Below are 13,528 nucleotides of genomic sequence, written 5' to 3'. Positions count from 1 at the left end.
TGTCCCTCTTAGCTCTCGCCCTGTAGTTCCTCAAGGGCAGTCCATGTCTCAGTCACCTGTGTGGTTGCACTGCCTGGAATGGGACTTGACACACAATCAGAGCTCAGTTAATCTTTGTCAACTGGACAAATAACAAACCCTTGAATAGAGCTTACTGTATGCCCCAGACACTGTTTTAAGTTCTTTATATTCCACCCTAATAGGTTCTTTAGCTCGGCTACAAATTAAACTGATACATAAATAAATGAACAGGAGAAAAACTATATTTAATTGCATACATAGGCACGGAAGTCCCACAAAATGTGACTCCAAGAGGGGTCAGATGATTGAAGTTTATACAGCACCCTGAGCTACAGAAAATAGGGGCTTGGGGCTTCTGGGTGGGGGTGGCGACACAAGTTCTAGAAGGGTGAGGGGAGGAATTGTAGAGTGAGTAAAGCTTCTTTAGGTCTATAGGGGAAGTTCAGAGAGAGCCTCCTTGCATTTGCTGTTCCTCAGGTGTTCTCAGTTTGAAGTAATCAGCATACCAAAGTGGCATATTTTGGGGTGGCATTTCCTGAACTCCTTCAGTGACATGCCCAAGGTCACCCAGCCAGTACATGGGTGAGCCAGAATCCAGCAAGGCAGCTGGGTTTGGGTCCACACTGACACCCAGCACCAATCTGCTATGCTGCCTCCTGCGTATAATGAATAATACCTACTCAGGGATGTTGCCCTGTATGACATTGTCCTGTAGAGCAGGGTGGACATCTTTGTCATTGCCAGGAGAGACACCTGCTTACCTGGGCAGCCCAGCCCAGCCCAAGCCACTCAGATTATGTCCGATTTTCCTTTGTATGGCCTTTTCACCTTTCCCCACCATGCTGGACTCAGGGTTCCCGCCCACTTTACTTGGCATGAATGGGTTTCATCTCCTTAAGTGGAGTAAATTTGGATTCAGCAAAAGTTTGCAGAATGATCACTTTGTTACATAGGCCCTAAAGACATGCACAGCTTCTTGGAGACCCTTGGGCCTCCCCCATGCCTCAGTTTCCTGCTCTGGGAAACGGGATGACTTGCTCGCGTCACACGGGGTGACGTCTGGCAGGGATTTTGAGTCGCTCCAGAACCGGCACTGTGTGGACAGTCTATTTATCTGAGTCTTGGCACTGCTGTGTGCCGGCCCCAGACAGCCAGGTGACTTTGTCCTGTCGACTCAGGGTGGGGATGAGGTTATAGCTGGGCCGGGATGTGTGTTCCTTGCCCCTTGGAACAGTTCCTTTTCTAGAGCTGGCAGCAGCATGGAGCAAGGAGCTAGGCTAGCAGATCCCAGGAACTCGGATGGACTAGTGGTTCATTCAGCCACCTGACAGTGGGTAGGGGATACTTGTCAAAGCCTCATCTGCTGCAGTCACAGAGCCTGCCCCACCCCTTCTGGCTTACCTAGCTGCACAGTGAGGACGGGGGATGGAGTAGGTGAGTGGTGGGAGGGGGGAGGGGCACCTGGCAACGCTTCTGCCAATTGCAGCTAACAAGTGGCAACTCACAGACCAGGGCGGGCTGCAGTGACCATGGACAGGGCAGCCAATGAGCTCCCGGGCTGCGGTGGCACCACCGGGTAGCCTGCCTGTGTTTGGCTGGCGTGGCAGCAGGAGGGGCCTCAGCTGGCCAGTCAGACTGCTGGACCCTGTCTCTGGGAGGCCCGGGCAGATCTGCTGCTCCATTCACAGGGATCCCAGCTCAGGCTGCCACCTTTTTAACTTTTCAGACCTCCTGGGGAGGAGGGCGGCCCGTGGGGGAGGCTGGCTGGGAACTGTATCCAGAGATGGAAAGAAACTCCGGGAACTTTTCCCATGCTCTGGATTCGGAATGGGCTTGTGGGCTCAAGCTCAAGGCTGGGGAGAGGGGAGACTGGAAGTCTGCTTTGTTCAGGCATCCGGCACGCCAAAGGGGGTGGAGGGAGGGAACAGGAATAGGGGAAAGCAGGGCCCAGGTGCCCACCCAGGACTGGCATCAGGGACCCCAGGGACCTGGCCTACTGAGGTCCTGCACCCCCACCACCACTCAAGCCCCTTACCCTTTGTCTGGATGGAGTCAGTCCTGGAACAGCACTTTGGACTTAAGTGGCTGTCAGCTAGGGCCAAGGGAGAGAGGGAAGTTCAGGCTCGAGACCAAGAATTCCTTGTGGCATGGGCTGGACAGTGTCAGTACCAATGGGTGCTTGTACCCCTCCCAGCCCCCCTGCTCAATGCAGACCCACCACAGCCAATCACATAATAAACATATATTTATAGATGTACAATTTCGGAATTCTAATTCAAGAAATACAGCTTCTCAGGGGATCCTTTAGGATCTATGTTCTTATTGCACATGGCTCAGCCCATCTAGGGACATCTACCAAGACCAGACAGTCGAGGTGGTGGGGGCAGAGCACCAGGGCCACGGCAGGTGGGGCACTCTGGCCCACATCCAATTCTTGTGATCTCTCTGGGCGGGGGTGGCCACTTCATTGCAGGGTAGGATCTTGTTTAAAAACCAGATTTGACATTTCCTTACCAAACTTCCTTTCCCAGCAAGAATCCTATTTGTTGGGAGACTTAAAAAAAAAAAAGAGCCAAGAGAAACTCTGGGAGGACAGTTGTCACCTCCTGGCTGGCAGCTTGGGGAAGTAAGGCTTTGGAAGATGGCAGGCTCAACGACACCCCCACCCCCACAGGAAAATTAGGGAAGAATGGTAATTCCAAAAGGCCCAATATAAACTGTGGTAACAAACAAAACCTCCCTCCTTCCCCTGGCAGCAACTGCTGTTTTGAGAAAAATCCTCATTTGAAGGTGAGAGTAAGAAAACCATTCTGGTTCAGGTGTGTCCTTTGTCCAAAGTGCAAGAGGAACCTGGTGGAGTCACATCGATGGAGGGTGAAGGCAGAGGTGCCTGAGGCCCTGACTTCTCTCTTCAGGAGTCGGGCTGCTGCCCTGGGGTCCTGGGCACCACCTGGCTGTCTCTTGGAGGAAGAGCCTTCTGGAATTCTTGGTGCACAACTTAGGAAAAAACAGTGGCAACGATGGAGCTGTGCCCTGTGGCACGCATAAGGCAAAACCCACTTAGGGACTTTGGGGTGGGAAAGTGGTTAGGTAGAAACTGGCCCCTCTCCAAGTCCTGCTGTTCTGTGGGCAGGAAGCTGGAGGGTTCCTGGGCATTGGGACAAAGAACCCACCTGAGCTGGCCAGAGGGGAGGGACAGCTTGAGGTGGACGGTCTCATCCCAGCAGGTCCTGTCTGGGGCCTCTACTGTGACTCAATACTGACCGGGTACTTGCCCCTATGGGCACCTTCCTTCCCACACAGCTTTCTCTTCTCCAGCTGCGGTCTCATCCCAGCAGGTCCTGTCTGGGGCCTCTACTGTGGCTCAACACTGACCGGGTACTTGCCCCTATGGGCACCTTCCTTCCCACACAGCTTTCTCTTCTCCAGCTTAACCATAAGCCTGGTGACCTTCGGAAGTTTTCTTTGGATTTTTACTATCATGATTACTGCTGCCATCCAAAACAGGCTGGGGTGGGTGGGGGACATTAACAGCACGTGCCCCAACTTTCCTTATGCCGTCAGCTATGGCGAACATCTAGCTTTTGAAGGACCAGGCTGCCTTCCCCAAACAGGCCTCATTTTCTAAAACATGAAAGAAATCAGCTAAACAACTTAACCAAATCCCTGCATAGGTTAAAAAGTACACTATATATATATATATCTTTATATGTCTATTTACATATAAATAGATATATATATACATATACATGCATCTATAAATTACATTCTGTGGAGAGTTCTCTTTCCTCCTCCTCTCTATCCTTGACCAGTGCCTCTGACTGGCTCCTCCTGAGGTGCCGGTGGTGGCTCCTGGGACGGGCAGGAAAGGCAGTCGGGCACCCCTCCCCCAGCCCTCCTCACAGACATTTGTTGCAAGTTTTACATTCTACTTTCGTTGCCATGGTTTCCGTATCCTAGGAGAGAGCCGATGCAGAGCCTCTGCCAGCCCCAGGATGGGGAGGGAGAGAAACAGCCCTGTGGCAGGTTGTCTGTCTGTCCTGAGAGCTTTCTGCATATACTGGGTGAGAGAGAGGGCAGTTGTGCGGCATTTGACCTCCAATTCCATTTTAATTTTTTTTCTTTGTGTGTCTTTCCTTAAATATACAGTCCATCACCTTGGCTCAGTGCATGTCACCAAAAATTCTCCAGGGATTTCATGGTCTGGGGAGGAGAATGATAGCAGTTAGCTTGGCAGTCATGCGGCAAGGCGCCCGCAGCTCTGCACACACAAACGCAGATCTCCTGCCCAGTGCTGCTTGGCCCAGCTCAAGCCCTGCCCACCCCCTCTTGTGGTCTGCTGCACTGCCCGGAGGCCCTAGCAAGTGGCCTCAAAGCAGAGAGCCTGCAGCTGGATCCATGCCAAGGGGACACAGGCAAAGGAGGAGGTGGCATGCATCACCCACACTCCTCTGGGCTTGGTCCAAGCTGCCCCCCCTGGCAAACTCTGAGAACAGAGCCCACTACCCCCATGCAGGGGTGAAAGAGGCAGGAGCCTGCTACCAGCAACATTCCACCCCCTCCTCCACCCCCATTCTGTGCTGAGCGGCTGCTTTTGACCCTGAACTCACGACCTTCTGTTCCCTTCCTCAGACCACAGGCGAGATGCCTGGGTGGGGCCGGATGCCTGTGGCTTCCAGGCTGCCAGGTGTGGTAGCACTGGAGAGAGTGCCTCAGACCCCACCAGAGGGGGAATGCTGAGGGTACACAGGCCTCTCCTGCTCCAAGCCTGTCAGCTCCTGCCTGCAGTTGGGCTGCCCATTCATCTTGTTCAATTTCCTCCTGCCTGGAAGGACAGAGGGCTCTTGGCCCACCCACTCCCACATGGTTCTTCCTGGTATCAGGTGGGCAGTATGTGGGCGGGCTAACTTGGGCCTAGTAATATTTGGTGGCTTAACTACCGGAGTACAGAAAATAGTCTGCTGTGCTTGGGAAAGGGCTGTGGTGACTGAACAGCTGGAGTGGACCAAAGAGCCATGAGTGACCCTCAGCAACAGCTTTGGGATCCCACTGTGTCTGGCTTTTGGGCACCCCACAGCCCCAGAGTTAGAGAGTAGGGTGGAGTAGTGGGGACTAGAGGGCTGAAACAGACCACGGTTTCTAAGTAGATCCCAGAGCTGCCCCATCTCTGGAGGCTGGAGGTCAGGCTGGCTGGGGACAAGAGTCTTTGTCACAATCACCAGGCTTCCTCCCTCTCTCCCTCCCTCCCTTCTCTGCCTCATGTCCAGTGCCAAAGCTGCCAGAAGTTGCAAGGCAGAGGCAGCCCTGGCTCATACTTAGACCTCGGTGGTGTGGCTGGCCCAGGGCTATCCATGCAGGGAGGCCTGCACCTCTGACAGCCGGTTACAGCTTGGAGTGCCCATCTTCTGTGCTTTGTGGTACATATCTGTGTCACCGAAGTAGCGGGCCCGATACAACAAGCCTTCCTCTGCAAAGCAATGGGACAGGGTTATGGTACACCCAGTACCTCTCAAAGCCTGCAAGGAAGCCTGCCTGGGCCTGTGGGGGGAGAAAGGCTGTTGTAGGCCCGGGAGCTTGGGCAGAGCTGGCCTTCCATTAGGGAAAACCCTGTAGGAGCAAAGACCAAGGTCCCAACTTGGGATAGGGATAATAGAGGCCCCTTTCTATAGAACATGGGTGAGGCCAGCCAAGGTGTCATGCTGGTCAGACCTCCCCAGGGTCCCACAGTTAGATCTGGACACATGCATGATCAGCAGGTGGCTAGGAGATCTGCTCCAATTCGTCTCTGCACCCCTGACAGCCACAATGACAGGCTAATTGCAGTGATTTACAGGAAGCTGGAGGAAATCACCAGGTGTCCCTGGGCTCCCAGCCCCAGGGAAACACAGGACCAGCATCCAGCTCTTGGCTAGGAGGTGCTGGCACAGGGCAATGCCAGGTGCTGGGCTCACAGAGCACTGGGTGAGCAGGGCTTTCTCCTCCCCCTGTTCTCAAGCCTTGTCCCGCCCCTGCCCCCCTACACACGCGCACGCACGCGCACGCACACACACACACACACACACACACACACGCACGCACATGCACACACACACACTCACTCTGCTGCTTTTCCTTCCAGCAGTTGTTTCGGAGGTTGGCAATATAATCATCTTCCACATTTCGCTCAACTGTTTTGAGGGTGGAGCCTGTGTATTCTTCAGAGAAGGTGTCTGCCACGTAGTAGGCAACATTCAGGTGGTCAGTGACTCGCCTGTGGATGTGACCCACCGACCTGGCCAGAAATATATGAGGCACAAAGTGGGCATGGGTCCTCAGGCCCAGGGCAGCTCTAGGTGTGACGAGGCCCCATGACAGGAGGTGCCACACAAACCTCAGGAGTAGTTCGTTCCCTCCCAGACTAGAGCAGGAACTTGTGCACTACTTCAGAATGAGGGTCTGAAGAAAAGGCAGTGTCCCTCCTGCACGAGCGGCCCAGACTGCGGGATAACGGCAAGCCCTTCCTGTAGGTTCTCTGCTTACCACAGCGTTGACCCGGGGGCCTTTAGGGAGAAGCCCCTTTCTTTTTTTTTTTTTTTTTTTAAAGATGACCGGTAAGGGGATCTCAACCCTTGGCTTGGTGTTGTCAGCACCACGCTCAGCCAGCGAGCAAACCGGCCATCCCTATATAGGATCCGAACCCGTGGCCTTGGTGTTATCAGCACCGCACTCTACCGAGTGAGCCACGGGCCGGCCCGGGAGAAGCCCCTTTCTGAGGAGAGGTCCTCGTCTGGGAAGCTGAGAACCTGGAAGGGAGTCTGGGCTCTACCTCCTGTGCCTCCATTTCCCCATTCATCCCCTAAGCCAATCATTGCTGAGGGCTGGTTTGCCTATCCAGGAGCTCCCAGTCTAGAGTTAAGAGGCTTAGGAACACAATGACAGGAAGGATTCCAAGGAGCTTATATCCTTAGAGCTCCAGTCACAGGCTCTGAAGGCTGTGGGAAGAGCCTCGACCCTAGACAGGAGTCAATGCTCTGGGAAGAACAGCCCCCACCCCCCCAGCCCCACTCCCATCTCCCAACTGCAGGAAAAGGACGGGCATCTGGCCACAGAGAGCATGAGCCATCTCTGCCCCCTGCTGGTTGAGAGGGTCCTGACAAGCTCCCAGCTGGAGGCGGGTGGCTTGGTGGGAGCAGAGGGTTTGACCAATAGAAGCTGAGCACCCACTATGTATCAGGTACCTTGCCAAGTGCTGCAAATAAATGCGGGAAGCCGTCACCTCAAAGGGTCAAATAACTTGCCCGAGTTCACTACTGGCAGTTGAGACCAAGTATTCATTTAACAAATATTGCTGAGTATTTCTAATGAACCAGACGTTTTATATGTATTACTCATTCATTTTCACAAGCAGGTGGATGAATTATTCCCATTTTATAGATGAGGAAACCAAGGCTATATAACTTGTCTAAGGTTACACAGCTTCTCCGTGGAGAAGCTGGGATTGAAAGATGGCCTTGCTCTGTCTGATTCTAGAGCTCTGATTCTTCCCATGGTCTTTGGGACACCAACCAGAATTTAAGAGTACAGGTTCTTATTTCAAAGTCAGTAGATAATATGGTGGTGGGGAGGGATTCATGAAGCCTCTGAAATCATATGTAAAATCGTGTGTGTGTGCATTGTTCTAGGGAAAGGGTCTGTAGCTTTCATTGCATTTTCTTAGGGGACCATGATCCTAAAAAGATTAAGAACCTCAGCTCAACAGAGAAGTATATATTCTTGATTCTAAGGCAGCTTTCTTCATTATGATTGAGAACCTGCTAGCTCAGGATGGGAGGGAAGTCCATGATGAGGGCTGAGAGTCCAAAACCCCTCATCTGCCCACCGCCCAGCCTCACCCCTGGCTGCAAGTACTCACGGTCTTGGGCTCAGACTGTAGGGTGGACTGGAGACCATGAGCTGGCTGAGAGCTGACACGAGGATCAGGATGAGGATGGGCATCAGTTGGACAAATACCCCTAGCCCCCCCTGGAGGGAAGAGCCAATGGTCACCAGCTGGACCTGGGTGGGGTACAGCATCAGCCACCAGCTCTCCTAACACAATGGAATTGGGTGGCCGTACCACCACAGTCTCCCCTTCCCATCCAGTGGCCCCCAAAATACAGAAGCTCCTCCACCTGCCAGCTTTCCCAGATAAAAACAAAGCAGCAAGTAAGTAGTGTTGAACACAGGAGGGAGTGAGGTATATGCATTTGCTTGTGAGCAAATACCAAAAAATCACCGAAGTGGCTGTCTCTGGGCAAACGGAAGGCAGGACTGAAAGGAGACTTTCGCTATATACACCTTTTTGAACTGTGAACCATACATATATATTACCAATTAAAATTAGAAAAAAATCAATAAATTTATTCACTGTGTGGTAATCTGTGATTTTAAAAACTCTTCTGTATGTTAAATACAAACTAAGTTTTTAAAAAGTGAACAAATAAACATTGCCAAAGCAAAAGGCAACCCCTTTGCCTGCCAGAATTTTAAATGCTCTGTTACTGTCCACGATATTTTAATCTTAGCCAGCTAACTGTTCAAACATACAAAATATGTTTGAAGTACTGCCTAGTTATAGTTTTTCTATAGTTTTTAAGAGTCCTGAAAGCAAGAAGAGCCAGCACCTATGTGGTCACCCTAGACAGGTCTCTCACGAAGTCTAAGTTTCCATCACTTGGAAAATGCTACTTTGGCCTTAGGAATGAAGGGACCACACAAAAGTCATTCGCACTGGAGCTGTCTGTGGGCGGAGAAGTTTCTGCATTACATTCCCCAACAGAGGCCAGCAAAGCCCCACTGCTGTGGGCAACGTGGAATGTGTCTCCCTCTTGTGTCGCTTAGCAGAATGGCAAGGGGGAGCCCAGACAGCTCCTCAGCTGAGAGTTGTAGGGGCCCCACTGGTCCCAGAATGGACAGCGATGGATGTTAAGTCCTTCCTCCAGGCCCCGTTCCCGGGTGCCCCCGCCCTGCTCTCCCTGGTGCCTTCCTCACTCACGTCACCCTGGTTCTCCCTGCGGTCCTGCCTTTGCTGGTAGGTGTAGCGCATGCGGCCATTGCTGTAGACATGGACGTTACCTGGGGGTCAGAGGGACTGAGTCAGGAGCTGGGGTTGCGGGAAAAGGGAGAGGCTGGCATGCAGTCCCCGCCACCCCCCCCAGGGAAACCTAACCGTGGGAAGGGCGTGGACTTACTAGAAGGAAAGCCACCACCAAAGAACATGTTGAAGAGGTCTTCAGGGGAGATGTCAGCCTCAAAGCCGCGGTGGAAGTCCCCATGCCCGTGGCCATGCCGGGCTGCCTGGCTCTTGTCGTCACCAAACTGGTCATACTGCTTCCTTTTCTCTGGGTTGCTAAGTACCGCATATGCTGTGCCAATGGCTGGAAAGGAGGTGGAAGGGTGAGGGTAGAGGCTCCTACGGCAGCCAAGTGCTCACTTTTTGGGGGCACTCAAGTGGTGCTTTAGGAAGCCAGAGTCCTTGGGGTCAGTGGAAGTTTGGCTGTTGGGAAAGTGTGGGGTGAGGGCCGTGCAGGAAGACCCTGAGCTATGAATAGGGCAGCCTGTGCTGGGCGGAGGGTTACACTCAGGTTCCTCGTTCTCCTCCTCATGATGATGGCTGAGTTTTTCCATGTGCCAGGTCCTTTCCGGGGCATTTTATTTACTCTGAACAGAAACCCTATCTCCATTTTACCAATAAGAAAAGTGGGGCTCAGAGAAACGCCTAAGCTTGCCTCACACTGATGTTGTAGAGCCAGGATGATGATGGCTGAGTTTTTCCATGTGCCAGGTCCTTTCCGGGGCATTTTATTTACTCTGAACAGAAACCCTATCTCCATTTTACCAATGAGAAAAGTGGGGCTCAGAGAAACGCCTAAGCTTGCCTCACACTGATGTTGTAGAGCCAGGAATCAAACCCAGGTGTGTCTTGCTTCAAGTTTTCTCTCTGACTTTACGAAAATCACCAAAAATCCCTTTCTTATTCCTCTTTCTTGAGGTGCCCAATGGGATGGGTGGGGTATCCCTTTCTGGAGGTTATATTATCTTGAAGTCATGGTATGACACAGAGGGTAAACGGACCCATTACGTCCTTGCAGTAAACTGGAAAGCAGCAGGGACTGTGGGGAAGGGCCAAATCCCCGAGTTCTAGCTAAGACTCCTCTGTTGCTGGTGATGTGGCCGGGCTGAATCTCCTCCTCCCTGGGGTCCAGGCCTGGCTGCTGTTTCCATCCTGCTCCTGGGGCCTCCCTGCCAGAGCTCCCTGGGCAGGGAGCCTGTGCCCTGAAGGACCCCAGCTCAGTTTCTTGCACCTTCTCCAGCTGCCCACTTTCTCAGAGGAGTGGGTCAAAGCTGCATCTGCTTCACAAACTGCAACCCCTGGGAATCAGGGGGGCAGAATCCCCCTCATCCTCTTATTCTGACAAGGCTCTAAGGCCAGATCTGGCCTCTTAGTACCTGCTGAGCAGGCTGCGGGCAGAGGTCAGGTCTGGAGAAACATCGACCATGGCCATCTTGCCCGCCCCCTCCCACTCTCCTCTCCCTCTGGGGCAGGCCCCTTGCGCAGCACACCAGGGGTTGGGGCTGCTCTGCCACAGGCTCCCCACCTGGCTACGGTCATGGCCCCATTCTGCATGACACCCACCCAGGCCCAGTAGGGCTAGTCACCATGCTATTTCCCAGAGGGAGGGGGACAAGATGGGAATGAGAGAAGGAAGAAGTATCTCAGGAGTGAGAAACTGCAGTGCGCAGCAACACGCACACCTGACAGGCTAAGCAAATAAAGGGCAGTTTATAATTTCAGCCAGAAATGAAGCACCCATCCCAGAACCAATGGGCCCTGAGGCCAAAGAGACTGTCACGTCCCCCACTGCAGGCCCTGGGGGGATGGACTTATGGAGGGTGCTAGCTGAGGCTGCTGGTCCTAAGGGGGCCACCAGGCCAGAGGCTGCTGGCCTGGGGCTGCCTGGCTCTTGGCACAGGGAAACTGTTACCTAGATGGGCGGCTGCACGATGCCAAGACAGGGAAGTGCAGCAGCCCCTCAATCACAGCGCCACCTTGGAGAAGCTGCTGGAACCTCCTCGCCTTAGCCCCTCTCCTGTAATCCCCGGGAATGAGTGGGAAGAGGAGGCAGGAGTGGTGCTATCTGAGCTCTGACAGAATTTCATGGCTCAAGGTGGCTACTAGGCCCTTCCTCCCAAGAAGCAGCTCCTGAGCCTGAGGATCTTGAGCCCAAGACCACTGCCTTCTGCCCCCCCACTTTCCCAAAGTTGTTTTAGCCCCTAATTCCCTCCCAAGGACAGAAGATAAAAATACCCAAACGCCAGGAAACCAGGGCTGGCCTACCTTTGAAAGCTTCAGTGGCGCCAGGTGCATGGTTCTTGTCTGGGTGGAATTTGAGGGCCAATTTGCGGTAAGCCCTCTTCAGGTCCTCATCTGAGGCCCCTCTGCTCACCCCCAGGATCTCGTAGTAATCTTTACATTGCTTGACCCTGATGGAGGGAGAAGAGCATGCCAGGGGATGCTCTACCCGGGCTCAGAGCTGTGCGGGGAGGTGGGTGAGGAGCAGCCACACAGCTAAGCAGGCTGCAAGGGGACCAGCAGGGTATGGCTAACAGCTCCTCTGGGTAAGTTGTTTGACCTTGGGGACCAGGAAGCCACACTGTGCCCCCACCTGTGACAGGGAGCTGGGCAGGTCCCACTGGAAACACCAAGGATACATTTAGGATGTCAGAGAGGGCAGCTGCTGCTTTTTGCCAGGCCAGTATCCATTCCCCTTCTAACAGCTCCCTTGCTGCAGACGACCCCAGAAGGACTGTTGTTGCCTATCACCCAAGGGCAGGTATGTCCCAAGCTAAGTCAACTGCACTCCTGGCAATCTGAGTCTTAACCAAGCGGGTAACACAAAGGCCAGAAAATGGTGTCTGTTCATCCTGATCACAGAGCCCTGAAGAGACCCTGATTCTCTTCCATCAATCCTTACTCTCTAGGTCCCTGGAGACCTCCCAATTCTTGGCCTTTTCTGATGTATGAGGTTTTCCCTCATACATCAGTTTCTATTGTCTACAAGAGATGGGCTTGTCTGGTCAAAATGATGCCTCGTCAGAGAAATGTAAATCTGGCCTGTGCTTTCATGGCAAATTACAGTCATGCTTGGTCACACACAGGCTGACCCCCAGTCCTGAAGCCTGCCAGGAGGTGTGAGCATGACCTCAGAGGGATTCCCAAGGCTGGCTGATGGGCAGGCCTGGGCAGAAGTGAGAGCTAGGCAAGTCTAGTACTCAGAAGCCTCGGCTGGATGGCCTCAAGACTGGTAGTGAGCTGCTCCATGCACAGCCCGCCCACAGCCCTGAAGGGACAACTCTACCCCCTGTCTCCACTCTCCCCCACAGGCTCTGGTCTGAAAGGGCTTTTGTTGAGGGTGGTGGTGTGGGTTGGGGGAGAATTTGGACAGGGAGACTAGGCTCCATCTCTGCCTAACAGGAGCTGTGCAGAGAGGCTGGGGACCTCAAGTGGCAGAGGCAACCAGTGGTGTGGGCATTTCCAACCTGTGCTGTGGCTTGGTTTGGTGGGAGTGGACAGTGGAGCCCTGGTTCCCACACTGAATTACAGGCCTTGTAGGAAAGGACTGCTCCTGGTGAGCCTGAGCACTTGTACCTCCTCCATCCTCCAAGACCCTCCCAGACCCCAGGCAGGTGTGAACCGGAGGATGCACTGCAGGCCGCCTTCTGCAGACTTCCCCAGTACCCCCAGGCTTTGCCCCTGCCCACCCGGCCCACCCTCTACCTTTTCACGGCTGCTACTTGTTCTGCAGTGTAGCCTTTGGTGCTCTCTCCTCCTCCAGCTTCACCGTTGGCCGAGGGGGCATCAGTCCCACCTGCTTTCCTATGGGTGGCATGGCTTGCATCTGAGGGTTGGGGTTGGTCACCGGCAGTCTGTGGTTTCTGGTTGAGGGACTCGATCAGGGCTGTGCAAGGCAAGGAAACCATTGAGGCTCTTGCTCCAGCAAGGCTGTGTACCTTGGCCAAGGGACTGTCTGGCCCTGGAAGAGGCCAAGGCCCCTGCATCCCACCCGCTTCCCCTCCCAACAAAGCCATAAGCTCCTTCCCTGACTTCCCTGTGGGTGTTAGTGGGATACAGGCCTGCTCTCTTAGGAGACACAGTCCTCAGGAGTAGGCAGGGTACTGGTCTTGTAAATTCACATAATTCATGAATAAATCTATAGTAATTACCTTATTTTGCAGATATATTTATATATAATCTCTTTCCTTATTAATGTAGGCAGAGTTTTGATATTCTGATAGTCTTTTCAAAAAGCACAGTTGGATTTTATTAATAAACCCTACAGTGGGCCGGCCCGGTGGCGCACTGCTACAGTGCACCGCTTGAGAGCGCAGTGGCGCTCCCGCCGAGGGTTCGGATCCCACATACAGACCGGTTCCCGCTCACTGGCTGAGTGAGGTGTGGGCGCAACACTGAGGGTTGCGATCCCGTTGC

General features: G+C 53.4%; 1 protein-coding gene across 4 annotated transcripts in view; it reads right to left on the bottom strand.

The window, feature by feature from the left end:
• Nucleotides 1–247: 247 nt before the first annotated feature.
• DNAJB12 (DnaJ (Hsp40) homolog, subfamily B, member 12) overlaps nucleotides 248–13,528 on the bottom strand; it is a 28,389-nt gene continuing 15,108 nt past the window's right edge. Inside the window, exons 2-10 of one of the 4 annotated variants that reach the window (XM_008582478.1) lie at nucleotides 12,818–12,998; nucleotides 11,378–11,523; nucleotides 9,231–9,416; nucleotides 9,035–9,114; nucleotides 7,913–8,022; nucleotides 6,120–6,292; nucleotides 5,391–5,488; nucleotides 3,420–4,224; nucleotides 248–3,308 (exon numbers count right to left, since the gene is read on the bottom strand). In XM_008582478.1, coding sequence (XP_008580700.1) covers nucleotides 4,195–4,224; nucleotides 5,391–5,488; nucleotides 6,120–6,292; nucleotides 7,913–8,022; nucleotides 9,035–9,114; nucleotides 9,231–9,416; nucleotides 11,378–11,523; nucleotides 12,818–12,998 — 1,004 coding nt within the window. In that variant the 3' untranslated portion in view covers nucleotides 248–3,308; nucleotides 3,420–4,194. Of the gene's footprint in view, nucleotides 3,313–3,419; nucleotides 4,225–5,336; nucleotides 5,489–6,119; nucleotides 6,293–7,912; nucleotides 8,023–9,034; nucleotides 9,115–9,230; nucleotides 9,417–11,377; nucleotides 11,524–12,817; nucleotides 12,999–13,528 lie in introns of those variants that run through there. The other 3 variants (XM_008582477.1, XM_008582479.1, XM_008582480.1) reach the window with 3 other exon arrangements.

Source organism: Galeopterus variegatus, unplaced genomic scaffold (assembly GCF_000696425.1).
Source record: "Galeopterus variegatus unplaced genomic scaffold, G_variegatus-3.0.2 Scaffold2626, whole genome shotgun sequence".
NCBI classification, from domain to species: Eukaryota; Metazoa; Chordata; class Mammalia; order Dermoptera; family Cynocephalidae; genus Galeopterus; species Galeopterus variegatus.
This window is presented reverse-complemented; position numbering and strand designations above follow the sequence as displayed.